This window comes from Triturus cristatus, chromosome 6 (genome assembly GCF_964204655.1).
Source record: "Triturus cristatus chromosome 6, aTriCri1.1, whole genome shotgun sequence".
Taxonomy (NCBI): Eukaryota; Metazoa; Chordata; class Amphibia; order Caudata; family Salamandridae; genus Triturus; species Triturus cristatus.
Genome location: NC_140589.1, coordinates 265,039,986 through 265,067,825, shown reverse-complemented (window position 1 = coordinate 265,067,825; position 27,840 = coordinate 265,039,986). Strand labels below are relative to the sequence as shown.

Sequence of the window (27,840 nt, the reverse complement as noted above, 5' to 3'; positions counted from 1 at the left end):
GAGTATTGCCAGTTCTTGGGCCGATCTCTGTCTTCCCTTCGGCTTTCTGTTTGGAGGTCTTTTCTCCAAGTCTACGCAGTATCCGTACTGCACGATGTTCCGTATCCACTTGTCTGTGGTTATGCGCCGCCACTCCTGAAGGTAGAACCTCAGCCTTCCGCCTACCGGTGACGTATGCTCGTAGGCTCTTGAATCTTCTCTTCCCCCTGATGACACCTTTTTGCGCCTCACCCTTGGGGGCCTGACGAGGGTGGGCGTCTTCTTGCGTGCTGAGTCACTTCGAGGAGGGCTGATCGCCCCCTCTCCTCCTTTGGCCACGTCCGTTCCCTCTCCCTCGAAAGGACTGGCCCCGAGGTTGATATTGCCAGCTTTGCTTCTGCTGACTTTGTCCGTGACCTTCGCCCTGCTGACCTTGTTGGAACGCCTGGTGCGACGTCCCCTGTTGGCTTCCACCCCTACCGTAGGGTCTCCTCGAGGGATTTCCTCGTCTCATTCCCCTCAGCTGCAGGGCCCCCATGGACCTCGCTGTCTCGTTCTCCTTCTTGAGCTGGGTGAGCTTCTCGTCCACCGTTGCTCCGAACAGTGTCTCTCCGTTGAAGGGGGTGCCAAGGATGTTGTTCTGCACTTCCGGTTTGAATCCCGAGATTCTTAGCCATGCATGCCTCCTTTCTGTGACCCCTATGGCCATGAGTCTTGCTGAAGTCTCTGCCCCATCCAACGCCGTCTTTATACAGGAGTTGGCGATGTTTTTGCCTTCGTCTACCAGGTGAGAGGCTCTCTGGCGGTATTCTTCGGGGAGGTGCTTTACTAGCTCCCCCATTTCATCCCAGTGTTGGTACTGGTGTCTATTTAGGAGTGCATTTGAATTCGCCATGCGCCAGTGCATTGCGGCGTTCCTCTCGACCTTTCTGCCTGTGAGGTCGATTCTCCTGCTCTCTTTATCTGGAGGTGGCCCCGAGGTTGCTGGCACGTTGGCCCTTCTCCTGGCCGTGGAGGCAATGATGGAGTCTGCGGTGACGCTACCCTTGATGTAAGGTGGGTCCAGGGAGGAGTGTTTATACTTTTTCTCTGTCCTGGGTGTGATCGACCGACAGGTGGCAGGCTCCTTGAAGGCTTCTCTCCCCTGGTTCATCACGCTTTGTAGCATGGGGAGGAACTGGCTCCTAGTCTGGATGGGGATCAGTGTTTCGACGAGAAAATCTGCTTTCGGCCTCTCCTCGTCGAGCTTGACGCCGAAGGCCATTGCTGCGCTCTTCACCACCATATTGTACACCCCGATGTCGTCGGGTGGCGAAGGCCTCGAGGGGTACGTGTCCACGGCCTCCTCCGGGTTTTCGGTGTCGAGATCTTGCCATTCGACGTCGTTGCCGGTAGATGTCGCCGATTCGAAGAACGATTGTTGGTCTTCTTCCTCGGCTTCTTCCTCATAATAGGGCTCCTCTTCCTCTTCGAGGTCCCTTGTCAGCCCTTCGGCGTCGAACTCATCCTCGACTTCGACGACGTCCGCCGATGAAACCGTTGGAATCTTGAATTCCTTCATCCTGGCGTCGAACTCCTTCTTCCTTTGAAGGATGTTCTCCATTTCGGCCTCGAGCGCGGGTCTTTTCGATGAAACTTGCGTCGACGTCGAACGTTCTTTCTGCGTCGATCGGCCCGTTTCATGGGATGATTTCGACGACCCTTGCCTTTCGGCGTCTTTCTGCGCCAGGGAGTCCTTTTGTAAGGATCCGCTGGGCCTTTTGTCCGAAGTTCCCCCTTTGGACGTCGAAGTTTTCGGCGCCGGGGCTCCCTTCGTGGACCTTGACTCAGTTTTTCTCGAGTCACCCTCGTGTTTTCGAGGTGTTTTTTGATTTGCGCTCGACGATTCTCTTACCTCGTCTTCTTTTTTCTTGTCGGTCTCTACGACCGTGAAGTTTTCGGCTGTCTTGGCGACGTTGTCCTCGTCGTCCGTGTCGAGGCCCAGCGCGTAGAGTGTCGGGGGTTTTCCTTGGCCCTCCATGTTGGCGTTGGCTCTCCTCTGCCTCTCTCTCACCCTGAGTGTCTTCGGCGCGAAGACTGAGCAGGCGTTGCAGTCGATACTCTGATGATCCACCGGTAGGCAGAGGTTGCAGACCGGATGCAGGTCTTTCTGCGCGAACTTGTGGTGGCAGTTTGGGCAGAACTTGAATGGCGTCTTGTCCATTTCGCTCAGGGTCTCTGAGCGTGCATTCTCCAAGGTCGTCGAAGAAAAAGGCTCGCTGGTCTTCTTTCTTCGCGTTCCTGTCGAAATCTGTTCTTTCCTGATGTCTTCTCTTGATTCTATCGATGAAACTCGCTTTTCTTCCTTCTTCCTCCGAGTGAACTTCTGGAGCTTCCCGATGACGATCCAGACCCAACGGCGGAAAAAAGAATCTGAAGATGGCGCCCCAAAGGTGGGACTTCCGCAGGAAGCACGACGACGTCACGGGAGGTGCACCAAATGGTGGACGTCGACGCCCACCTGGGCTACAAAAAAAAAAAAAAAAACAAAGGAAAGACTACGAATCCGGACCCAACCACAAGATCGCGGAATAATGCACAGCATAGTGAATCCAGAAAGATTCACGCTGCAAAACTATGTACACATTTCACCCGAGTGGTCTGCGGCAGCGGAGGAGGGAGCGATGGCCTGTTTGTGGCTCCAAGCACTGTTTACGCCGATCACCGAACCAGAAAAATGTATTAATTTATTTATTTAAGGTCTAACGTGCCTTTTGTCATGAGATTGTGACACTTCGGATAGAAAAAGTCTCGCAATATACCCACAGGAGACTGGTTCAAGCGAAAAATGTCACTTTGTGATATATTTTCTGTAAATTACACAAAACTGTATAACATAATTTCAAGTAATGTCAGGTATTTTGCCAAATACAAAACTCGAGAATTACACTAATTTTGCTAGCATAATTAAAATTCCTCTTATTTCAGGGAAAATTTAATATTATCTGATGGGACTTAATGCCCAATTCTGAAGAAAGAAAGTGCAAGACGATAGGGAGACTGTAGATGACTGGTGCAACCAGGTGTACACTCCAGGAAAAGAAAATCTCCAGCCATAGAGAGAAGGACACGTATGACCAGGAACCCAACCAGGACACGCAAGAATCTACGTACAAAGGAAAACCTCATAGGAAAGAATAATGGCTTGTGGAAACAGGCGCCCACCACTGACAAGGAAGTTAACCGCGGGCCAAAGTGAAAGTGATCGCGGGGGGAAAATGCTACCGCCGGCCACAGCTTCCAGTGTATGTGCGCAAATTGTGCGCAAATTGTGCGCGCGCAGCAGTAATCACGCCATATGGCGCATCTGCTCAAGCTGTGGCCGGCGGTAGCATTTTTTAAAGCCCTTACTTAAAGTCTCGCCAGACCACCGCAAGCGCTGGGTCAGGCGAGACCTAAAAAACAGTCATTGGTTTCCTATGGGAGAAAAGTCAAGTTACGGGTAAGGCAAATGCTACTTACCAGTATGCATCTGTTCTTAGCATGTAGAGCTGCAGATCTACACACTGTGCATAGATCACCATCAGGTGTTGGGCCCAGATGTTTGCAATGGTTTTTCGTCTTGGAAAGTCTTTGGAAGTCACAAGCTTTGTGACTCCTCCTTTGGATTGTAGTGCGCATGGGCTTCGGCTCCATCCTCAGATTGTTTTTCGCCAGCAGGGATATGATGGAGCGTAGTAATAAGCAGTGAAGATGCCCATGTGTGCTGTATCTAAATAAGATAAACTGGAACAGATAAAGGAAGCCGGGGAGGCGGGTGGGCGTGTGTAGATCTGCAGCTCTACATGCCAAGAACAGATGCATACTAGAAGTAGCATTTGCCGTTCGAGGCATATGAGCTGCAGATTACACACTGTGCATAGATTGTATAGCAGTACTCGCTCCTAGCCGCGACCACCAGTATCTGTTGCAGTGGTTTGAAACAATGTTTTGAGTACAGCCTGGCCCACACTAGCTTGTACTTAGTTTGCACATCTACACAATAGTGTATAGTGAAAGTGTGCGGTCTAGACCATGTAGCTGCTCTGCAGATGTCATCTAAGGGAATGTTTCCGAAAAATGCCATGGAAGCCCCGATCTTACGTGTAGAGTGGGCTTTAGGGGGGAACAGTGTGCATACGTTTGGCTTTGTGGTAGCATATCTGTATGCATTTGACAATCCACCTAGCTATCCCAGATTTGGAGATGGGGTTGCCTTTGTGTGGTGGTGAGAAAGATACGAACAGTTGTTTGGTCTTACAAAAGGGTTGTGTTCTCTCGATGTAGTAGAGCAAGGCGCGTTTGACATCTAGTGTGTGGAGAGCTCTTTCTGCAATGGTGTGTGGCTGCGAGAAGAATACGGGCAGTTCCACAGATTGGTTTAGATGAAAGGGAGAAATGACTGTAGGGAGGAATTTTGGATTAGTGCAGAGAACAACTTTATTTTGATGCATTTGCAGAAAAGGTTCTTGAATGGGGAGTGCTTGTATCTCACTGACCCTTCTGAGGGAAGTAATGGCTACCAGAAAGGCAGTTTTCCATTTAGGAATTGAAGTTCACATTTGTGTAGAGGTTCAAAGGGAGGCCCCATTAGTCTGGTGAGAACGATGTTTAGGTTCCACACAGGTGAGGGTGGCGTTCTGGGGGGAATTATTCTTTTGAGGCCTTCCATGAAGGCTTTTATTGCAGGTACTCTAAAGAGTAATAGAGGTTACCTGTTTTGTAGATAGACTGCTATGGCCGCAAGGTGCAGTCTAATAGACGTGTAGGCTAGGTTACATCTTTGTAGGTGTAGTAAATAGCCTATGATGTGTTGAATGGACACATCTAGGGGATTGAAGTTATTGTTGTGACAATAGACCACAAAACGTTTCCACTTGGCTGCGTAGCAAGCTGTAGTGGTAGGTCGTCTAATGACGTTCATACAGTCAGGGGGAAGATTTAGATAACCGAATTCTAGGATTTCAGGAGCCAGAGCGCAAGGTTGAGCTGAGCTGGGTCTGGGTGCCTGATCTCTCCATGGGTCTGGGTTAAGAGGCATGGAGAGAGGTGTAACTTTTGGTTCGGTACTACAGACAGTTCCAGCAGTGTCGTGTACCACGGTTGTCTGGCCCAAGTTGGAGCTACAAAGATGAGAGTGAGGGAGTGTTGCTGTAGTTTGCGCACCACTAATGGAATGAGTGGGAGAGGCGGAAAAGCGTACGCAAATCTGCCTGACCAGTTCATCCATATCGCATTGCCCTTGGACAATGGGTGTGGATACCTGGCGGCGAAGCTTGGCCATTTGGCGTTTTCGTGGGTGGCGAAGAGGTTTATCTGTGGATGCCCCCACATTTGAAAGTACGGGTGAAGAACTTGTGGATGGAGTTCCGACTCATGGATCTGTTGTGTTTGTCTGCTCAGCAGATCAGCCATAGTGTTTTGGACTCTTGGGACATGTTGGGCTAGGAGAAATATTTTTTGGGGTATGGCCCATCTCCATATGCTCTGTGCTAGCTGAGAGCGCTGCGGAGAGTGTGTGCCGCCTTGTTTTTGTATATAGTACATGGCTGTCATGTTGTCCGAACGGACTAAGACGGCCTTGCCTGAGACATGTGTTTGAAAGGCCTTTAGGGCTAAGAATATGGCTAGTAACTCCAGATGGTTGATGTGGAGTAACTTTTGTTGAGGCGTCCACCTGCCCTGCATGGTGTGATGTAGTAGGTGAGCTCCCCAGCCGGAGAGCGATGCGTGAGCTGTCAGTACTATTTGAGGAACCGGTTCCAGGAACGGTCGCCCTTTGGAAAGGTTTTTGGTGGTCCACCACTGCAGACAGCGATGGGCACGACCCTCTACCAACACCAGATCTGTTAATTGACTCATTGGCGCGCTAAGCACTCTTGGAGAGGACGCATCTGGAGTCTTGCGTGAGGTACTATGAATATGCAAGAGGCCATCATTCCTATAAGTTGCATGAACACTCGAGCTGGATGAGAGTGTTCCGGTTGAAATTTGGCACGTAGAGACTGAATGCTTGCTATCCTGGCAGGACTGGGATAGGCTAGCGCTTTTGAGGTGTCTATAGTGGCACCGAGGTATTGTTTTACGTGGGACGGTTGCAGATGGGACTTAGTGTGGTTTACTGTGAAGCCCAGTTCGTGAAGTAGTTGGATAGTGGCGCGAGTGTGTTGTACACACTGGTTGTATGAGTTGGCTTTTATGAGCCAGTCGTCTAGGTATGGGAAGACGTGGATGTGCTGTCTTCGCAGGTGTGCTGCCACTACTGCTAGGCACTTGGTAAACACCCGTGGTGCTATGGTGACTCCGAATGGGAGCACTTTGAATTGATAGTGCTGACCGTCCACTACAAATCTGAGAATCTTTCTGTGAGCTTTGTGAACGGGAATGTGGAAATGGGTGTCTTTGAGGTCTAGGGTGGCAAGGAAGTCGTTCTGGAAGAGTAGGGGAAGTACCTGCTGTAGTGTGACCATGTGGAAATGGTCTGAGTGTATGTAGTGGTTTAGGGGTCTGAGGTCCAAGATGGGCCTTAGAGTGTCGTCCCTTTTTGGTATGAGAAAATATAGGGAGTAAACTTCCATATTTTGTTGGTGGGCAGGAGCTGGTTCTATTGCACTCGTTTGTAGGAGGGAGATTACCTCCTGCTTTAGAAGTGATAAATGTTCCTGTGACATTGGGCTCTGTTTGGGTGGAATGTTTGGGGGGGTAGATGTTAGTTCGAAGCAGTAGCCTGACCGAATTATTTGTGTTACAAAACTGTCTGAGGTGATGGTAGTCCAGAAAGGAAGGAAATTGTGGAGTCTGCTCCCGACCAGAGTGGGATGGTCTGGGGGGAGTGGAGGGAAGTCATTGGGCAGGGGTGGAGGCAGAGTGGGATGTGTTAGTTTTGCCTCTGCCTTTATTGTTGTTACCCCTGTAGCCGCCTCTCTGGTAACCCCTAGTAAAGGTGGATTGGGTAGGGGCCTTATAGGAAGTGAGGAAGTGGAGGCGCTGTCGGAGGAGTAGCCTCTGGAGTTGCTTCTAAATGAAGAGCGGCGAAAGGCGCGCCTGGGAGGTTGCGCCTGCAAGGCTCCCATAGATTTTGTCGTGTCGGTGTCCTTTTTCATTTTTTCAAGGGCAGCGTCGACGTTGGGGCCAAACAGATGTTGCTCGTCAAAGGGGTGGTTGAGGATGGAACTCTGCACCTCGGGTTTGAACCCTGAAATTCGTAGCCAGGCATGCCTGCGCAGGAGGACGCTGGTGTTAATTGCCCTAGAGGCAGTGTCAGCTACATCGAGGGCGCAACAAATGGAGGTATTGGTGATTATTTTACCCTCCTGAATTATCTCGTTGGCTTTATTCTTGTATTTGTCAGGGAGGTGTTGCATTATGGCTTCCAGTTCATCATAATGTGCTCTGTCATATCCTGCTAAGAGCGCTTGGGTGTTTGCAATGCGCCAGATGTTGGCAGCCTGGGATGCAGTTCCCTTGCCAGAGGCATCCAGGAGTTTGGACTCCTTATCGTGTGGTGGGGCCTCACCATTTGCCTGGGAGTTCGCATGCTTCCTCACATTTGAGACTACTAAGGAGTCCTGTGGGGCGGGGCCTCTGTTGTAGGTGGGGTCTGTAGGGGAAGCCTTATATTTTCTCTCGATGCGAGGGTTGATGACCCTGGACCTAACCGGGTCTTTAAAGACATCCGGTGCGTGCTTGATAACCCCTTTAAGCATGGGCAGAATGGAAGTGGCCCTTTGTGTAGTGTCAAAGGTATCTAGGAGGAAGTCCTCCCTCCACGGGGCCTGTATGGAGATCAACTCCGTGGTAGTGTGCAGCCCTATGGAGCAGCTGGTTAAACCCCATTGTGTCTTCGGAGGGGGGGACGATCTTGAAGGGTAAAGGTCGTCCTGCGGGACGTTAGGGACACTCTGGGATGTTGTAGTCGTCCCAAGGGTTTGGGGAGCCGGTAGGAGTAGGGTCCCCAGTGGGCTGGTCATGGGGCCCATCCCCTGTGTCGTCGTAGACGTAGTCATCATCCTCACCAGGGGAGGGTGTGGGAGAATGATGAGGTGGGGGAGGTGAAGGTGGAGGAGGAGAAGGGGGTGAAGGCAGTCTCAAAGGGGAGGTAGCAAAGTCTATTCTCTTTGGCGGTGAAGCTGGGGCAGGCTTGTACAGCGGTCTCTTTTTGATGCTGAGCATCAAATGTCCAGTTTTAGCGTCTTTGACAAGTGTTTTTTGTAGTGGATCAGGCCGAAATAGCTCATCTGTGGGGGGCCGATCCTTCGGTGCCGAAGGTGTCAGAGCCGTAGGTTTTAAGCTTCGAGTCGGCATCGGTTCGCTGTTTTGAACCGTGTGGCTTAGGAATGTCCGGATGTTTCCTCGGTTCCGAGATGACTTTCGGCTTCGAGGTGTGGGTGTCGAGGGCCTTTGATTTTTTACTCAGCTCCGGGGATGGTGTCGGTACAGAGGAGCTAGTGCCAGTCTTCGGCGCCGAGTTCTTCGGTGTGGAGCTCGGCGCGGAGGAGGGGGCAATCTTCTTTTTCGGTGCTGGTGTGGAGGAGAGTTTCTCAGCCCTGAGGGCAGGCTGGCTCGAGCCCGAGCCGCCGGAAGGCTTGATGGGCTTCTTAACTGGGCCCGAAAGCGAGGTATGGGAAGCAGTGTCTTTGGTCGTGCCTTGGCCCGAGGGCGAGGGCGAAGGCGTGACCGAAGCCTTTTTGGATGTCGTTGAGAGTGGGGGTCGATGGTAGTACTCACGCCCCTCTGTGCCGGAGTGATGTCCTCGGCATCTGAGTCATCAGCTCTGGAGGCGCTGACGAGGCCCTCTTCGGTGTGCTGCTCTTCCGGAACGTAGACGCCTTCTCCTAAGTAGTGCTTTGTACATTAAATCCCACACTGGCATCAGTGCGGGTTTAATGTGCTGAGAAGTTTGATACCGAACTTCTCAGTCTTCGGTGTTGCCATTATGGTGCTGTGGAGTTTGTGTTTGTCGAGCTCCCAGCACCACATACTCTAAAATGGCAGCACTGCACTTACAGTGCCCAGGAATGGACTGTACTGTAGGGGCACAGGGCTCATGCTCCTGTGCCCACACCACTGCCATAGGGCACCCAGCTAGAGAAAGTTTTCTGGGTGCGACCACCACTTGGAGAGGTAAGTTGGGATGCTGGGGGTTGGCAAGACACCGTCGGTTGGGCCACCCAGGGCTGTGGGGCGGCTGGTGCAGGGGTGCCTTTTAGGGTCGGATCTTCTTAATAGCACCTGGTAGCGGTGTGGGGGACATTCCAGATTTAGGCTGCAGGTGTCGGCTGGAAGCTTAAGGCAGGTCAGGAACCACTGGATCTCGGGTCTGGATCGCTGGGGAGACCTCGTGGTGTTGGGCCACTCGGGCTGGAGCCATCGGGTGCAGACACTCAGATTTTGCCAGAGCTAGAGTGTGTCAAGTGAACAAATCCGGTGTTCCAGGGAGACAAGTCTTTTCTTTGGAAGGCAGGGCCTCGGGGTTCTTGAGGTTGCTGGCTGTAGGACACACCGGAGTTTCGGTTCTGAAGGTTCGAGGTGGGGACAGGCCGGTAGGGCTGGGGACAAGTCAGTGGGAGTCCTCTTGGTAGCTTCGGCACGGCTGTTCGGTCCTTCTTTTCTTCCTGTGGTTTCTTCCCTGACTTTTTGGTTCCGGGCTGCCTCCTAAATACTGTATTTAGGGGGCGTTTTAGGGGTCTCAAGGTCAGTAGCCAATGGGCTACTGATCTTAGGGTGACTACATCCTTGGTTTGCTCACCCCACGTGGGGGAATGAGCACAATCCTTAATCCAGATTGGGGACTGTCTAACATATGCAAGATGGCGGGCACTGAAAAGTGGGTTTCTCTTCGCCCAACTGAACGGTGGGTTGGCAGAGGTGGGCTCACCTTCTTGGCTGGCTAATTTTTCCAGCCTCTCTTCCTGACGAAAAGGAGGGGAGACAGGAATGGGGCCTGCTCCTGATAGCAGGAGAGGCTAGGGGTCGCATTACAAAGGCCGTAAGGCCTTTGAAGCTCCCCTGCCACAGATGGCTCTTCCTGGCCTGGGGGAGGTGTGAACACCTCACCCAGGAAAGGCTTTGTTTCTGGGCTCAGGGAGCGAAGGCTCCCACACCAGGGGTCTAGAAACATGTCTTGTGGTGGCAGGCTGTTGTGTACCAGTCAGGGAACCCACCAGAGGATGGTCGTTTTTCAGGGGGCATCTCTAAGAAGCCCTCTGAGTGCATTTTTCATTAAATTCCACACTGGCATCATTGTGGGTTTATTGTGCTGAGAAGTTTGATACCAAACTTCCGAGTTTTCAGTAAAGCCATTATGGTGCTATGGAGTTTGTAATGACAAACTCCCAGCACCATGTATTCTTAATGGCATTACTGCACTTACAATGTCTAAGAATTGGCTAAGACACTGGAGGGGTACAGGGCTCGTGCACCCGTGCCCTCACCACTGGTATAGTGCACCTAGCTAGAGGTGTGGCTGACCTATGCCAGGGCAGAGGGTTGTAGGCATGGCACACAAGGATGTGTGTGTGTGTGTGTGTGTGTGTGTGTGTGTGTGTGCCATGTGTGTGTGTGTGTGTGTGTGTGTGTGTGCCATGTGTGTGTGTGTGTGTGTGTGTGTGTGTGTGTGTGTGTGTGTGCCATGTGTGTGTGTGTGCCGTGTGTGTGTGTGTGTGTGCCGTGTGTGTGTGTGCCGTGTGTGTGTGCCATGTCTGTGTGTGTGCGTGCGTGCTGTGTGTGTGCGTGTGTGTCTGACATGTGGCCAGAGGAGTGCCAAGATACTGTTTTGGAGGAGGGGCGGAGATAGCCACGCCAGGAGATGGCCGCGCTGTGAGCGAGCTCCCCCGATCAAGTCCCTAACCTGCATTAATCCTGCAACTATAACCGAGAAATCATTTAAATCTAGGACCGTCTGTATAGCTGGTGATGGCGTCCACCCTCAGACGGCGACCTAACGGCCAGAAATAGCCCGAAAATCAGCGATCATACTCACGGCCGGATGATCGAGGTACGACCCTGCAGCTGCGGAAGCACGCACGGGGGACGCGACGTCTACGCAAGCTCCGGGCATAACAGCAGAGGAAGGCCTACACACAGCGAGCGACCCTGCCGCAGCCGAGCGTCTGAGATCTACTCTGTACTGGATCTTGCGGTGAATGCCCCACTGTGAGGTGAGCAACGCTCCAATACTAGCTCTGCGTACACCCGGGGGTACCGTCGGCACTTTCTGTACTAGACCTGTATGCCGGGGTCCTGTCTTGCACTACGTATCATGCCACAGAATGCTTCTCCCGAGATTGACACGTACGGCTCTCCCTCTGCGGCCACTGCCAGCTGCAGATAGCGGTAACCGGGATAACTATCTGATCCGCACCAGCTTGACGCATTATACGGCACGAGGCTGCAGCAAAAAAACTACGTGACACCCACAATCTGCACTGCATAGATACCGCACTGGTCTAGCGTGGCATGTCTGCCTCACTTATATACAATATGCTAAAGTGATATCTCCCACCTCCATGGGACATATTTAAAAAACTAACGCATTACTGCCATCTCCATCAGCGACAGGTATTACCCCCCGAGATTGCGGTGAACCACATCTGCCATCAAACTGCGCACCGTGTATGAGGTACGACGCGTGGTGCTGGATCTGAGGGGAGGGGTCGATGAGAGTGACAGAAACAGAGAGGCACAGCATGCTAACTGTTACTACGCCATAACCACAAACTTCATCAGAAAGTGCTGTAGCGAGCGTTCATATCTGTTGATCACATAAAGGAACACGACTTACAACAAACCGCCCCACCACAACTATTGCCTATTCTACGCCTCGCTGGTGTGGGTAGTGGCGTCCTCACAGCAACAACTACAGAGGAGCATACCAAACATAGAAGCACGTGCGCCGGGGCAGTGACATCAGAGTGCACTGTGTTGGGTCAGCTGCTGGTCCTACCACTCCAATTTCTCGTGGATTGTGACCATCTGCTGTGACCATTTCCATTGCTCAGAAAGCCTACATAGGTGACTGGAGCTACTTAAAAGTGATACAGACTCAACGTACTACAGTGTCGGTGTACTTCTACGACAACAAGAACAATGTAACCCGATCAGTCATCCTACTGAGATCCCAACTGAAGCACAACCACCCAAAGAGTCCCTCCCTGCTCTCCACAGCCATGGGGAAACCTGATAAAAATCAGTCCAAATTACAATTTGAAAAATCCCAAAAAACGGCAGAAAGCAGCACTGATAATCTCCCAAGCAATCAAACTAATCTCACTACATCAGGAACAGATGCACCAGTGGATTTCCAGGCTATGTTCACTGCGATCCAGTCAACGTTGTACAATATTGATGGCAAAATAGACACACTGACATACCGAATTGATTGTATGTCAGAACGACTGGATAAACACACGGAGCGAATCGATATGGCAGAACGCCGTATATCCGATGCGGAAGATGCTCAAAACCAATTAGATCTCAAACAAGCCAAAATGGACAAAATAATAACTGCTCTAACCGCAAAGACAGAAGATTTGGAGGCGCGCTTGCGCCGTAATAATCTGCACCTGATGCGAATAGCGGAGTCAACGCGAACTGGAAATATGGAACACTATGTTGAGACACTTTTAACAACTGTTCTTGGAAGAGACACTTTTTCAGAAATATTTATTGTGGAAAGAGCACACAGATCTCTGGCGCCGCAACCGCCGCCAGGAGAAAGACCACGCCCTATCACTGCCAAAATACTCAACTATAGAGACAGATGCGGCACTGCGCAAAGCCAGGGAGCTGGGAACGCTGAACCATGAAGGAATGACAATCTCTATTTATCCAGACTTCACCTCCCAGGTCCAAGAAGCAAAGAAGAAATTTTTGGATGCAAAAAAGACTCCGCGAACATAATATTCCATATGCTATGATATACCCAGCCTGCTTAAGAATCACAGACAATGGGAAACGCAAGATCTTTAATGAACCCAAGGAAGTGATTAAATATCTGCAGCTCCCACACCCACAATCTATTTGAAGGGAAATCCCCGAGAGGGACACAAGCCGAGCAAGAGAACACATCAGATGTGGAATAAGACTGCTTCGCCATAAACGGTTGTGTGCTGTTTTATCTGTCACAGACTTACAGACTCTCGCAGAACTCGCCTATGACGCAGATACGTTTTACAAATACTGCTAAAAATGTACCATGCCTTGTAACTTTGAGTGTAATGTTATACAAAGATAAGACAGGGATGAATCTGTTGTTTCTGCTACTGGCTGGTCTGTATCTTAAACAAATGATATGTTGTTGATATTTGGTTATAGTTCACACTATTACCACATAGGATACCCTATGATGGTAGACTTGATCACCCAGTGCTTGTCATTGGGGTTCACGGCTGGCAGTTTCCGCTACCTTTGTGTATACCACAACTTTATCTCCCTTACTAGGGGATACTTTGGGTTTGAGAAGGATTGTTTAGTTTTTTATTTTTTTCCATTTTACGTTAGTTGACTGGGGGTTGTCTTCACCATGAGTGGGATGGCAAAGTGGGTGGGGGGAAGGGAGAAACAGAAGAGGACGGTTTTATGCAACTTGGATTCCTATGCATGTATGTGTGTGTAATGCATTCTGGATTATAGCACACGCAGTTACTCTACCAATTAAGAACAATGATGACATCTGGTTTTATATCTGGTTCACTTATAGATATGTAATTGACAACCATAACTAAAGTCCCACCTCTGACATTAATAACCTGGAATGTGAGGGGATTGAATAATCCCAGGAAAATTAGACTGGTGTTCGCATACCTGGATAGACACCACACAGATGCAGCATTTCTTCAAGAGACGCAGCTACTACCCCAGAAAACGGACAAATTCGGTGCAAGGTGGGCCGAACTGGTGGTGGGGTGATATGTCATTGTTACAGGGATACTGAGAGGCACCAAAGTAAGTCTCATCAATGTCTAAGCACCAAACATAGATGACCTTGATTTTATAGAGCACTTGAGATCCAAAATTCGGGACTTGCCTATCATAGATCTAATATGGGGCGGAGACTTAAATATGGCACTGGATGAAACACAAGATAGATCTCAACACACGGTGGAACATCACCCTCGAGCTGTAGCAGCTAAGTTGAATTGTATGTCTGAGTTTCGAGTGTATTTCTGGAAAGCGCGGAATCCCACTTTACAAGAAAGCACTCATTCATCGACAGTACATCATAGCTGGGAGAGACTTGACTATTGGCTTCTCACTTAACAAGCTTGTACTTGAGCCCAGAAAATTTACCATCTGCCCAAGACACTCACCGACCACAAGCCTATATTATCATCATTGCAGGTACCCACGTATGTCCCTTCCCCATTTGTGTGGTGTTTTAATGCCATGGCCCTGTTGGACCCACTATATACTGACACAATTCACTCTGCCATAATAGACTTCTTCACCCTGAATAAAGGTACAGTGGACAGTGCAAGAACCCTATGGGAAGCCTTTAAAACGACATTAAGAGGCATATGCATTAGTACCACTGCCGGTATACTGAAAGATCTCTGTACGCAACTACATCAAAGTGAGATACGTATTAAGCGACTTGAAGCTGAATATGATGCTATTCACAATGCGCAGACACTCAGTGAGATTAGGAAGGAAGTAAGCAATTATAACACTCTGGCGGATGAAGAAATAAAGTACATTTCGAAGCGCCATACAGCGCGAAGGGTGGGCGAAGGTGGCAGACCGGGCAGGACTATGGCCCAACATGTTCGCACAGAACACCAACAGTATACAGTGCTCCAAATAGAGGATGATAATGGGACAACTCACTACGACACAGAGGGCATATTGCGTATGAGGGCTTTATATAAGTCACAAAACACAGCACTTGCACTTGAAATCTTGCACTATCTTGAAGACATAGCATTAGTCTGGCTCTCAGATGGACAGCGCGAATACCTGGCACAACCCGTCACTGTTCAAGAAATACAATTGGCTTTTAATTCCTTACCTAACGGTAAATCACCGGGCCCAGATGGCTACACGGGGGAATTCTATAAAGCATACTCTGAATTACTAAGCCCTTATTTGGCCTCTATGTACACCTCTTTGAACAACAACATGTATTGAACCACAACAACCCTTTTTTTGAACATCTGGTGTTGTGGAAGAGGTACATAGATGATATTTTGGTGGTGTGGCGGGGCTCTAGCCTTGAGATTCAGGCCTTTCATGCCTGGCTTAATGAGCAAAACACTTTCCTGAAATTTACGATAGAGTTTAACAAACAACGTTTGTCTTTTCTTGACATATCAATCTTCCCTATTGGCAACTCGTTACACTGTGAGCTGTTTAAAAAACCTATGTCCAGGAATTCTCTTTTGTCATTCGATAGTCATCATCCGAGGGCCTTAAGAGAGAACCTCCCGGTGGGTCAGTTCCTGCGTGTTAGACGGAACTGTTCCACTACAGACCTCTTTCACAAGCATGCAGAGGTATTGGCTAATCACTTGCAATCACACCAGTACCCCAGGAGACTTGTACGACAGGCTTGGAAAAGAGCGTCCAATAACCATCGTGATGCCCTCTTGGACAATAGCACGAGGACACCTAATGAGAGACTCACTTTTGTGACTACCTTCTGCACCCTTTCAAACAATTTGCAGAAGATGATACGGAAGCACTGGCACATTTTGAATGTGGCCGCAGAGAACATTCCGTCTCCTTTGTTCGCTTTCAGAAAAGGTCCCAGTCTGCGCAACAGTCTAGTCCACACACGACCACGGACTGAACACATACGGGGTGAAAAAACGTTGTGGTCATTACCACCAGTGAGGGGACACTACCCATGTGGGTCATGTAGTGTCTGCCCTCAAACTTCAAAAACCACTTCTGTTGATATAGGTACGGCACGTCCTTGGATTCTGACCAGCCATACGAATTGTAATTCAGAGAGCGTGATCTATATGATCACGTGCCCTTGTTCTCTGCATTACATTGGCCACACAACAAGGAAGATTAAGCTCCGTATCAGCGAGCACAAGAGCACGATCTGGTGCAGAAAACAGTCTACATGTCTGACAGACCACTTTCTTGTAAAACATCATAGAGCAGACGACATGAGATGGATTGTGCTTGAACGACCGCTCATTCCCTCACATGTGAGCGACATCTCAAAATTTCTATTTGTGAAAGAGCAGAAATGGATTTTTAAAATGAAAACGGACACACGTGGACTCAACGACAACATTCCGTGGACATCCATTTGATTGTCAACCCCTCGTGTTCCGAATGGTCACTATATGTGTACAACTCCACGAGACATATAAACTTGCCTCGTTCTGTAACTGATTACCAGTGAGTAGACTATCCCATACATTGCCATTCTGCCACAGAGATTCTGTAGGGCCATTGAGCTGTGTGACACGTAGTACTATATGTATTGGGACATCAGGTGACCTGGTCTATTTCTAATTACAGCAAGAAAATACCTACTTTCGACAGATCTAGACGATACCAACTAGTTTGATTATAACTAGGACTACACCAGTAGAGAGATTTGGACTTGTATATCTACTTAAAGAGAAAACATATGTTACAGTCCCTAATCCTGTCACAAATATTATGATGTTGTTCCCTATAGGTACCTATACTGCTCTGAGATTTACCCTGAGAGGTAGGATACTTACATTTATATTCTAGCCCCGTTTGGCCCTGTTCCACCAGTAGACCTGGGTAATTTAACTGAGATGCTGTTCTCTATTGTTTAGAATAATACCTTAACATTGGTCTCGCTTAACTAATACGGATTTAGGTAGTATAACCTCCGATCCAGAATTTGGAGAAGTTATTGGGCAGGCCTCCCCTCCAAGTCATACACCATGTTCACACTAACGTATAAGTCACAATGTTCAGGAGTTATATTATGACATAGTGTCGAAACAAACAACACGATGTGCTGGCTAACAGTAAAAACATCGCGTGCTGCACGTTGTTTGGTACGGCATGCACCAAGATTGCTTGAATGTACGATGTATAATTGAACAGTGTTGACACACTGTATGCTCTGCTCGGCTTTTATCATCGCGCATGCGCGATGTGTAGTGGCTTTTTGGCTTGTATGAGTGTGGTTATACATTGTTTACAACGATCTAGATGACCACTGTCTAGTTTTTCTCCCTGCCTTGCTTCTTTGATGTTTTCTTGATTGTTCCGTCCTGGAACTCGTGATTCCGGGATTGTGTTAACACTGGCATGTACTCTGTAGTAGTTCCTATGAGAGTATTAGTGTACAAATTGTTGTTTTCACGAACCACTGCCGTGATTGTTTGGAGGTACTGCGCATGCGCAGCTGTTGGTGACATTTCGGGCTGCGCATGCGCAGTCAGAACGGCGTTGATGTCTCAAATACACGCGCAACATACACTATGCGACGCATGCTTGCTGTGGCCAACCCTGATTATTGGGAGTGGCGACGTTGTATTCACGCATGCGCGTTGTTGTAATGATTCACCTTTAGCAGAGTTGAAACACAACACCTGCGGTTTGGCGCGAATCCTAATTAACTGGAGCCACTATTTAAGGAGCCTTTGCCTAGACATCGCTACCTCCCAGACTGCTCGAGGTCCAGTTTGAGGTCTCGACGGATAGGTAAGGCATTGAGTAACTGTGTACTTTGATCTAGGATTATTTTTAAGATAATACAAGCGAGACTATCAGCATGGGTAAACTTTGAACCTCTGTGATTGGGTTTTTGATATAGCATTAACCTCTGCTCTATACATGTTTTTCTACCATTCTAACCTGTATACTTTGAGCATTAAACAGAGGTGTATACTGTGGATAGGTTTAGATTTTATTTGAATAATGCTTTGGAAGATGTTACCACCAAGCAGACTCTAAGTGAAATAACGTGCATGGCACAGTTTTGTCAGGCATTGGGTGTGTTGGCCTGTGAGTCAAGAGTTGATTGGTTTTTTGTTAACTTGTATGTAGGGACCATTGAGTGCTGGCATATGTTTTTACAACCCGCTCTCTTGTGTCCTTATTATTTTTAACAGAGCGGTGCCTCCTATACCGAGCAATCTGCCGGGTGAGGTGAGGCTTTTCTCCCACAGAACGCTGGGTGAGTTACAATCCTTCATGTTTTGAGAGAATGTTCTCTTTTTATATGGACCATCTGGTGGCCATACTATAAACTGAGTAGTGCCCAAGACAGGCACTATTAAACATTAGTCGCTGATGCTGTCTTGTTCTGTGTAAATCCCATCACAAATTATTTGTGACCCCTACTATCTTCTCTTTTAGGAAAGAAGAAGAGGTGACTACACCCAATCAAAGCATAAACTATGCTAGTCTGGTAGGGTGGCTTTGGCCACATAACATTTTTTTACGAGAATTCTTTGAATTTGATTTACACCACTGTTTACCAAATTGATCCTGCAGTAGCCCTTTTTTTACATTAACTAATTGGTCCTGAAGAAAGCCGGGTAAAACAACCAGATCGGCTGAAACATGTCGACCTAGACAGACCAAGTCAGGAAATAGTCATATATAAGTTTTTTGACTAATTTGGTTTTTTAGACATGACACCTGGTCAATTCACATTAAACAGATTTTTTGACCACGTAGTCATTTTTAGTACACTATCACATTATCGCACTGCACTTTCTTGTATTCTTTGAACTATTGGTTGCACACCGTTGGCAGGAGATTTCTTTTGTTAGGGATCATTGGGACGGGTACCCAGTAGAGCCGGGTGGCTCAAGAGAGTAGGGGCCCTGACTCTGATCCCCGAGGGTCGTACATGACGAAGCTCCGCCATTAAGGGTGGCCCGATAGACCCTTTAATCTTCCTGCCTGGTGATGCAGTAATGTTCTAATGTTTTGATGTAAGGGACAGCACATACAGCATCATGCGGCATTTTGTTTATTTTTTGACTTAGGACCTTCATGTAGTGTTTGTAGATATGCTTTGGGGACTGAAGGTAGTATAGTCGGTAAACTGGTCCCTTTCAGACCCTCTTGTAGAGATTTTGTGGTACTACTGGTACCACCCAGTACAGTTCATGCCACATCTTGCCGTGGAAGATGGCGATGCCAACCCTATTGCCCTAACCAGCATATTATTGCACCACCGACCACATTTATCCAAAAACAAGATAAACACAATACGGACAACCTCTACGGCCTGGCAACAAATAGGTCAACTTGCTCAGAAAACCCCCATTTATGCACCGAGCATGCCTCTCGCACAACACCCAGATTTGTCAGTCACGCAAGAAAAAAGCAGCATGGCACTCCTGTCGCAAGTGGGCATAACAACAATTGGGGACCTTTACCCCAATGGTGCCTTTCTTACTCCTGATGACCTCGCATACATCACCAACCAGTCAATATTATTCAAATTCACGTATCACAGATTACGGGCGGCTATTAAGGTCTTATATCCTACGTACCCAGATGAACCTCCCATATTACACCCGCTACAAAAGCTGATCACAACCACACCATACTCACATGGCGACGCAGCTTTACAATCAAATACAAACGGAAATTAATGCAAACACATATAAAGCACGAGATAAATGGAATGCCCTATTGCAAACTCCACTAACTGATGATGACTGGAAAATTTGTTGTTCCCTGACTGACCTACTTACACCTAACGGAAATCTCTGAATTATTCATTTTAAATACCTGCATCAAACCTACCATACCCCACTTAAGCTCTATAAATATGGATTAAGGGACAATGCACACTGCAAACGAGGCTGACTTCATTCACTTGGCATGGTATTGCGACATGGTTATACTGTACCGTGAACATGTGGTCTGTTTACTGGGTAAAATACTGTATGTACGATAATTTGCACATCGCAATTATGCCTACTGAGCCACCAACTACCTACGATATCCGCAAAGAAAAAACTACTTGCCATAATACTGTTAATGACAAAGCGAAGAGTAGCCATGCACTTGGATAGTAAACAAACACCTTCGGTAGAACGATGGATAACGGACACTCTTTATTGTAGAGATAACTTCCTGATATACGCTGAGAAATTGCCAACTACTGCTAAGCCCTCTAACTTCTAGGAACCTCTCACTATCTATTTACAAAACAATCCTGACCTATTCAAGACAAATCTTTAATGTATGTATATATGTTGTCATTGGTATACTGTTATGCTGTGCAGGAGATGTGTCGGATTAATCCAGAAAATAAGCAGAATGTTTACATGAGCTGTACTTTGTTTACTATGCTATTAACTGCTGATATGAATCCATTGTATTAACCGGGGATGTTACACTTTGTATGCTGAATATGGTTTAATAAAACTTAAAAAATTAAAAAAAAAGACAGTTTTGGAAAAGAACACAGGCCCTGGGAACCTGATTGGCAGGCACCCAGGGCACATCAAGTCAAAGTGCATCAGTAGTCTGGCAAAAAGTGGGGAGGTTACAGCTACATAAACCCAGCTCCCAACACCCATCTTTGTGTTGGCACACTTAGGAACTCTGGGACACTGTTATGCCCACTTTCCACAGGAAGTTGTCACATAGGGGGCGTAGTGACCCCAAAGGGAAAGTAGCCATTGGCTACTACTCTACACTCCCCTAAATTCAGTATTATGGGGAGACCACAGCAACAGGAAATCAGATTCTGCAGATTTGAAAGACGTTGAAGGACATTAAGAATCGCGTCCTGCAATAACTGAAGACCCAGCTACTCACCTTGCACCAACCCTGCCAGCCGGCCTGCTGACCGACAACTGCGCCAAAAGTCAACTTGTCATGCAGTTGCTGAGTCCCCAAAGCTTGGGAGAACTGTCAGCACTTCACCTAGGGACCAAGACCTCCCAAGAATCAACGGACCTTCTTTCCCTGCATTCTGAGGGCAACCAAAGACTCCTGTGAGGACTTTGTGACAGCACAAAACCGCTTCCTAAAGACACCACTGCACCCATTGCTCCAAGCCTGAGTTTAAGTGGGCAAACAGTGTCATCGTTGTCCCTAGCCATCCAGAGATCAAGTCCACCGTGGTTTTGCCCCAGTAAACTTTCTGACATCACCTGCAGCCTCTGCAAGCAGGCCTCCTTTACCGTGAGTGCGCCCGGTAAGAAAAACAGATGCTTAAAGACAAAGGTGTCCTTACTTCCCCGAGCATCGTGAGGCCTGAGCCCCCCTGCTTGTTCAGCCTGACTGGCCTCCCAGCATAAGCCTGCAGCCTCTTTAGGCTAAGACTGCTATCAATAGAGTAGCAATAGGCACCAAACGCATTTATGCACCCCTGCACCCGGCCATCCTAGTGTTGACCTAGCCCACCAGTCACAGTAACTCCTAGAGATTGATCCTTTCAGTAGCTGTACTGTACCCGAATGCCTCATTGACTATTCCTACCATAGGATAACATTGCAGAAAATAAATTAAGTGTATTTTCAAGCAAGAAATAATGTACAGTGAAGCCAAACTCTCAGGGCTATTTCTCTACAGAGCTAAAACATGTACAAGAAAAAGATTTTCAACAGCCGCTACACTGCATGGAGGCTGGGGAGCTCCAAGATAACTATAGCGGCAGTGAATTCTTTTTTGTTACTAAGCTGGTCTATTCTGCCCAAGCATCAGTTTTTCTCTATCATTTAGAAAACTGTATTGAAATCACTTTTCAAGCCACTTCCTTTTTATTTAATTAGCCAATATTGTATTAAAAATCACAGTTAAGGAAGGAAAATATGACTGAGAAATCATTTCTAAACATTTTTTAAGGTTTTGGGGGTGTCTTTTCTAAAACCTTTGGACTACCACACATTGGAAGAAATTTTAAATGTTGATGAACATTAAAGAAGAATTCATGAGGGAGAAGGGCAAAAGCTATGTGATAAATAGAATTGCGAAGGTTGTGAGTGAAGTATGGTATCTTGAAATGGGAATCTCTAATAAAACAGAATACAAATACAATGTGTATGTTCTACCTGGCATGCCTGTTGCAAGTCCTTGACTAAAAGCCAAAGCGGAGTTGGCAGCCGCTGCTGCAGCAAGTGATTCTGCCTGCTGCCCTTGCTGAGCCTGATTTGGAGTTAGAGGACGCTGATTTGCTCCTGCTCGAAGTACCTATATAAACAACAAAAAGATATATGAAAAGTAATTCACATTTTGGTATAAATACTGTAAAGGAGGAAATCAACAACTATAATGACTATCAATTTATATATTTTACGTTAGGTACTAGTTGTAGAAACAAAACTAAAAGAATTGAATATGCTACTTACCAGTATGCATCTGTTCTTGGCATGTAGGGCTGCTGACATTCATATCTGTGCATAGATCGCCGCCTAGTGTTGGGTCCGGATGATTGCACATTGTTGTCCTGGAAGAGTCTTCGAAGTATCCTGAGATGGGTGACTCCTCCCCTGGACCACAGTGCGCATGGGCATCCTCTCCATCCCCAGATTGTTTTTCGCCATTGTGGCAGTGATGGAGTAGATACAGGAAGTGATGACCATGCTATACAGTAATTCTGAGAGCTGCAGCTGCTACAGGCGCCGGGGAGGAGGGTGGGCGATATGAATGTCAGCAGCCCTACATGCCAAGAACAGATGCATACTGGTAAGTAGCATATTCAGTTCGAGGCATGTGGGCTGCTGAATTCATATCTGTGCATAGAATACACAGCAGTACCTCCTATTAGCGGCGGCTACCCGTGCCAGCTGCAGCAGTCTGAAAAAGAGTTTTGAGAACAGCCTGTCCTACAGCTGCCTGCTGTTTTGAGTGTACATCTACACAGTAGTGTTTGGTTAATGTATGTATAGTGGACCATGTGGCTGCTCTACATATTTCCTGTAAAGGAATGTTTCCCAGGAAAGCCATGGACGCCCCTAACTTTCGTGTTGAGTGGGCTCGTGGGGGAATCGTTAATGTGCGTTTAGCTTTTTGATAACAGATTTGTATACATTTAACAATCCATCTGGCTATACCTGCTTTGGAAATGGCGTTGCCCTTGTGTTGTGGAGAGAAGGCAAAGAAGAGTTGTTTAGTCTTCCTAAAGTTTTTAGTTCTGTCAATGTAGTACATGAGGGCCCTCTTTACATCTAGTGTGTGGAGCATCCTCTCAGCGACATTTGGTGGGTTTTGAAAGAAAACGGGCAGTTCAATGGTTTGGTTCATGTGGAACTGCGATATTACTTTAGGCATGAATTTGGGGTTGGTACGTAGTATGACCTGGTTTGCGTGAACTTGTATAAATGGCTCCTGAAGGGTTAGTGCCTGGAGTTCACTAACTCTCCTTAAGGAAGTGATGGCAACCAGGAAAGCCACTTTCCAGGTGAGGAATTGAATCTCACATGAATGGAGAGGTTCAAAGGGTGGACCCATTAGTCTGGTGAGGACCAAGTTGAGGTTCCACACCGGTGCTGGGGGGTGCCTTGGGGGAATCACCCGTTTAAGTCCTTCCAAGAAGGCTTTGATGGCAGGCACTCTGAATAAAGAGAGGTGCTGCCTGTTTTGGAGATAGGCTGCTATTGCAGTTAAATGGACACGTATCGAGGTGTATGCCAGATTGCATCGGTATAGGTGTAATAGATAGCAGATTATGTTCTGAGTAGATGCGTCTAGCGGGTTAATGTCATTGTTGTTGCAATAAATGACAAACCTCTTCCATTTGGCTGCATAGCAAGCTCTGGTAGTGGGTCCCCTAGCTTCCTTAATGATCTCCATACAGTCAGGTGGCAGGTTTAGGTAGCCAAACTCTAGGACTTCAGGAGCCAGATTGCCAGGTTCAGCTGTTGCGGATCTGGGTGCTGAATTTCTCCATGGTTCTGCGTCAAAAGCGCAGGTTTGATCCGCAGCCTTTGATGCGGCACCACGGAAAGTTCCAGAAAGGTGGTGTACCATGGCTGGCGTGCCCATGTCGGAGCAACCAGGATGAGTGTCAGTGAGTGCTGTCGCAGTTTGCGTGCCACTAGCGGTATCAACGGCGCTGGGGGAAAAGCGTACGCAAATCTGCCGGACCAGTTCATCCATATCGCATTGCCCTGCGACTGTGGATGTGGGAACCTGGCGGCAAAGCTTTGGCATATTGCGTTTTCCCTTGTGGCGAACAGGTCTATCTCTGGATGACCCCACTGCTGGAAGTACGGTTGGAGTACTGATGGGTGTAACTCCCACTCGTGCATCTGGTGGCTGTGTCTGCTGAGCAGATCCGCCATCTGGTTGTCCTTGCCTGGGAGGTGTTCCGCCATGAGGAATATGTTCCTCTGAATGGCCCACTTCCACATGCTCTGAGCCAGATGAGACAACTGTGGAGAGTGTGTTCCTCCCTGCTTCTGTATGTAGTACATGGCAGTCATGTTGTTTGTCCGGATCAACACGACCTTGTTGCACAGGTGTACTTTGAATGCTTTCATTGCCAGGAAGATTGCCATCAGTTCCAGAAGATTGATGTGCATTTTCTTTTGTTGTGTAGTCCATAGTCCCTGCACTGTGTAATTGAGTACATGAGCTCCCCATCCTTGGAGAGACGCGTCCGCTGTCAGTATTATTTGTGGAACAGGCTCTTGGAACGGTCGGCCCTTGCAAAGGTTTTGTGGATTCCACCAATGCAGAGAGTTGTATGCCCGACCGCTCACCAACACTAGGTCTTTTAGTTGCCCGTGAGCCTGATTCCATTGACGTGCTAAGCACTCCTGAAGCGGGCGCATATGTAGTCTCGCGTGTGGGACTATGAAAATGCAGGAGGCCATCATGCCTATTAACTGCATGAACACTCGCGCCGGAAGGGAGTGTTGAGGTTGGAATTTTGAGATCAGCAGTTGTATGCTGTTGATTCTCACTAAAGTTGGCTGAGCTGTGGCAGCCAGAGTGTTGATTGTCGCGCCTAAGTACTGTTGTACGTGCGCAGGTTGGAGACTTGATTTTGGGTAATTTAGTGAGAATCCCAGATCGTGAAGAAGGTGAATGGTGTGGGACATGTGGGTGGCACATTGTTGTGCTGACTTGGCCTGAACTAGCCAGTCGTCCAAATAAGGGAAGACGTGAATATTTTGTCTTCGCAGATGCGCGGCCACTGTCGCCAGGCACTTGGTAAAGACCCTGGGTGCTGTTGTTACTCCGAAGGGGAGAACTTTGAACTGATAGTGATTCCCTTGAATAGTGAATCTGAGGTATTTCCTGTGTGAAGGGTGTATTGGTATGTGGAAGTATGCATCCTTCAGGTCTAGCGTAGCTAGGAAGTCCCCCTGACTGAGTAGTGGGAGAACCTGTTGGAGGGTGAGCATATGGAAATGCTCCGATAGTATATATAGGTTTAGGGGTCGCAGGTCTAGGATAGGTCTGAGCGAGCCGTCCTTTTTTGGGATCAAGAAGTACAGAGAGTACACCCCTGTGCCCTGCTGGGCGATGGGCACTACTTCTATGGCCCCTTTTGCGAGCATAGCAAGCACTTCTTGCTGGAGTAAATCTAAGTGTTCGGCTGACATAGGACGGTGCTTTGGTGGTATGTTGGGTGGAGTGGAAGTGAGTTCCAGACAGTACCCATGTTGAATGATGTCCCTGACCCACCTGTCCGTGGTGATGTTCTTCCATGCGGACAGGAACAGCTGGAGTCGTCCCCCGACAGGTGTTAAGTGGTCGGGGTGTAGGGAGAGGGCGTCACTGTTTGTTCTTTGGGGAGGACCTGGTGTTGCCATATCCACGTCCCCTGCCCTTGGTGCTGGATCCACGATATCCACCCCTGTTGTTTTTGTCGTAAGTGGTTTGTGTGCCACCTTTAGAATACTGTTGTTGTGACCCCTGACCCCTTGACGTTCCCCTATTTCCAGTGCGACGAAAGGAGCCACTACGGAATTGCTGCGTTTGTAGCGCCCCCATAGATTTGGCAGTGTCTGTGTCTTTTTTTATTTTCTCTAGGGTAGTGTCAACGTCTGGGCCAAATAAAAATTCCGTGTTAACCGGTAAGTTCAGGATATTGTTTTGGATCTCGGGTTTGAAGCCTGAGATGCGTAACCAGGCATGGCGTCGCAGCATGACACTTGTGTTTATTGCCCTGGCCGCTGTGTCAGCTGCGTCTAGGGCGCATTTTATGGAAGCATTAGTGAGGAGTTGTCCTTCTCTAATGAGGAGTTCCGCTGACTCTTTATACTCCTCTGGTAGATGTTGGAGCAGTGACTCCAGCGTGTCATAATGTGACCTGTCATAACGTGCCAGGAGTGCCTGTGTATTGGCAATGCGCAGGATATTTGCTGCTTGCGCTGCAATACGTTTGCCCGATGTTTCAAGGACCTTTGACTCTTTGTCTGGGGGAGGAGCATCACCAGTCGTCTGTGAGTGGGCTCTTTTGCGAGCGTTGGCAACCACCATAGAGTCTAATGGCAACTGACCCCTAATGTATTTAGGGTCACCAGGTGCAGGCTTATATTTCTTTTTAATCCTGGGGTTTAACACCCGGGCTCTTGTGGTGTCCTTGAAAATGTCTTTGGCAGGTTTCAGAACCCCTTTAAGCATGGGCAGAGTCTTGACAGTCCTTTCTGAAGATGCGAAAGTGTCAAGCAGGAAGTCCTCCTCAATGGCGTCAGAATGTAGTTCTACCCCATGATGAGCAGCTGCCCGTTCGATAAGGGCATTAAATGCGGCCGTGTCCTCTGTAGGAGATGTTTTAATGTTGTAGAGTTGCGCATCCTGAGTATGTGGCGCGATACTTTGGTCTGTGGGGTCATCCCATGCCTGATCAGGGTCTTGTGGTTCATCGGGATCTGCGTCCCCGGGGTAGATGTTCTCGTCCCCACCATATTCCTGCATCGGGTCCGATTCAGAATGGGTAGGAGAAAAGGACTGCGGATCCAGTTGGAGGGGATGGAAGGGTTCTTGTAGCACTGGTTCCTGCTCCGCCGGTAGCTTGCGTTTAAGAGGAATTTTGTATGGAACTTCTTCCCTGACTCGCGTTATTTTGCGCTTGTGGAGCATTAACCTGCCAGTGTCGGCGTCGATAAATTGCGGCCCCGAAGAATCTTGTTCTGTTAGGCCAGTGGTGGTGGACTGTGTGTGTAGGACACGTGTCCGAATCTGAAATAGTTTTGGTGCCGATGTCGGTGGCAGCCCAAATGTAATGTTGGTGGGCTCCGAGTGCACTCTACAGGGTGAGGTAGTGTCGGGACCCGAGGTAGAGTGGAGGGCTACCCGGTCACGGATGCGTTGTAGAGATGCAGAGACCTGCTGCACAGCAAACTGAGATGGTGGTTTGGTGGGCATCTTGGTAGTAGGCGTCGAGGCCGACCCCGACTTTTTTGTTGGAAGGGGGTCACTGGTCTGAAGGGATGCATCGATAGTCGACGTAGTCGAGGACTTATTCGGCATTGGTGCTTTAGGCGTCGATGTAGCCGAGGCGGCCATCTTGACTGCGGAGGTTACGGGCTTCGGTGTCGGCGCCGAAGGTGTCGGTGCCTTGTGGTGCCCGAGGGCACGCTTCTTCTGTGCGTCGACCGCGTCTGCTGCGGTGAGCTCGGCGCCGAAGTCTCTCTGTACGCGTTCGGAGCCGACGACTTTTTTCGGCGTCGGCGCCGGGGCAGTGGAGTGTTTCGACGCCTTTGATCCGACCACCACCAGTTTCACTTTCGATTTTGAAGGGACTGGAGCGATGGATGTGTTTGGGTTTAACAACCCGGTCGTCTTTGGTAATAGTGGCTCTTGCATAGTGTTCGATGCCTGGCCGGAAGGCGGGGCCGAGGAACCATGTATTAGGTCTTGGGTAAGGCCCGAAGGCGATCCCTCGACCGGAGCCTGACGACGATGTACAGTTTCGGCCTCCGTTTCGACGGATTGGCCTAGCTCCTCGGGAGAGCTGTCTTCTTCGGC

General features: G+C 48.4%; 1 protein-coding gene across 2 annotated transcripts in view; it reads right to left on the bottom strand.

Annotated features, from left to right (window-relative positions):
* PUM2 (pumilio RNA binding family member 2) overlaps positions 1–27,840 on the bottom strand; it is an 886,789-nt gene that overhangs the window by 631,255 nt on the left and 227,694 nt on the right. For both annotated transcript variants that reach the window (XM_085610624.1, XM_085610625.1), the window contains exon 10: positions 21,969–22,107. In XM_085610624.1, coding sequence (XP_085466750.1) covers positions 21,969–22,107 — 139 coding nt within the window. The remainder of the gene's footprint in view (positions 1–21,968; positions 22,108–27,840) is intronic.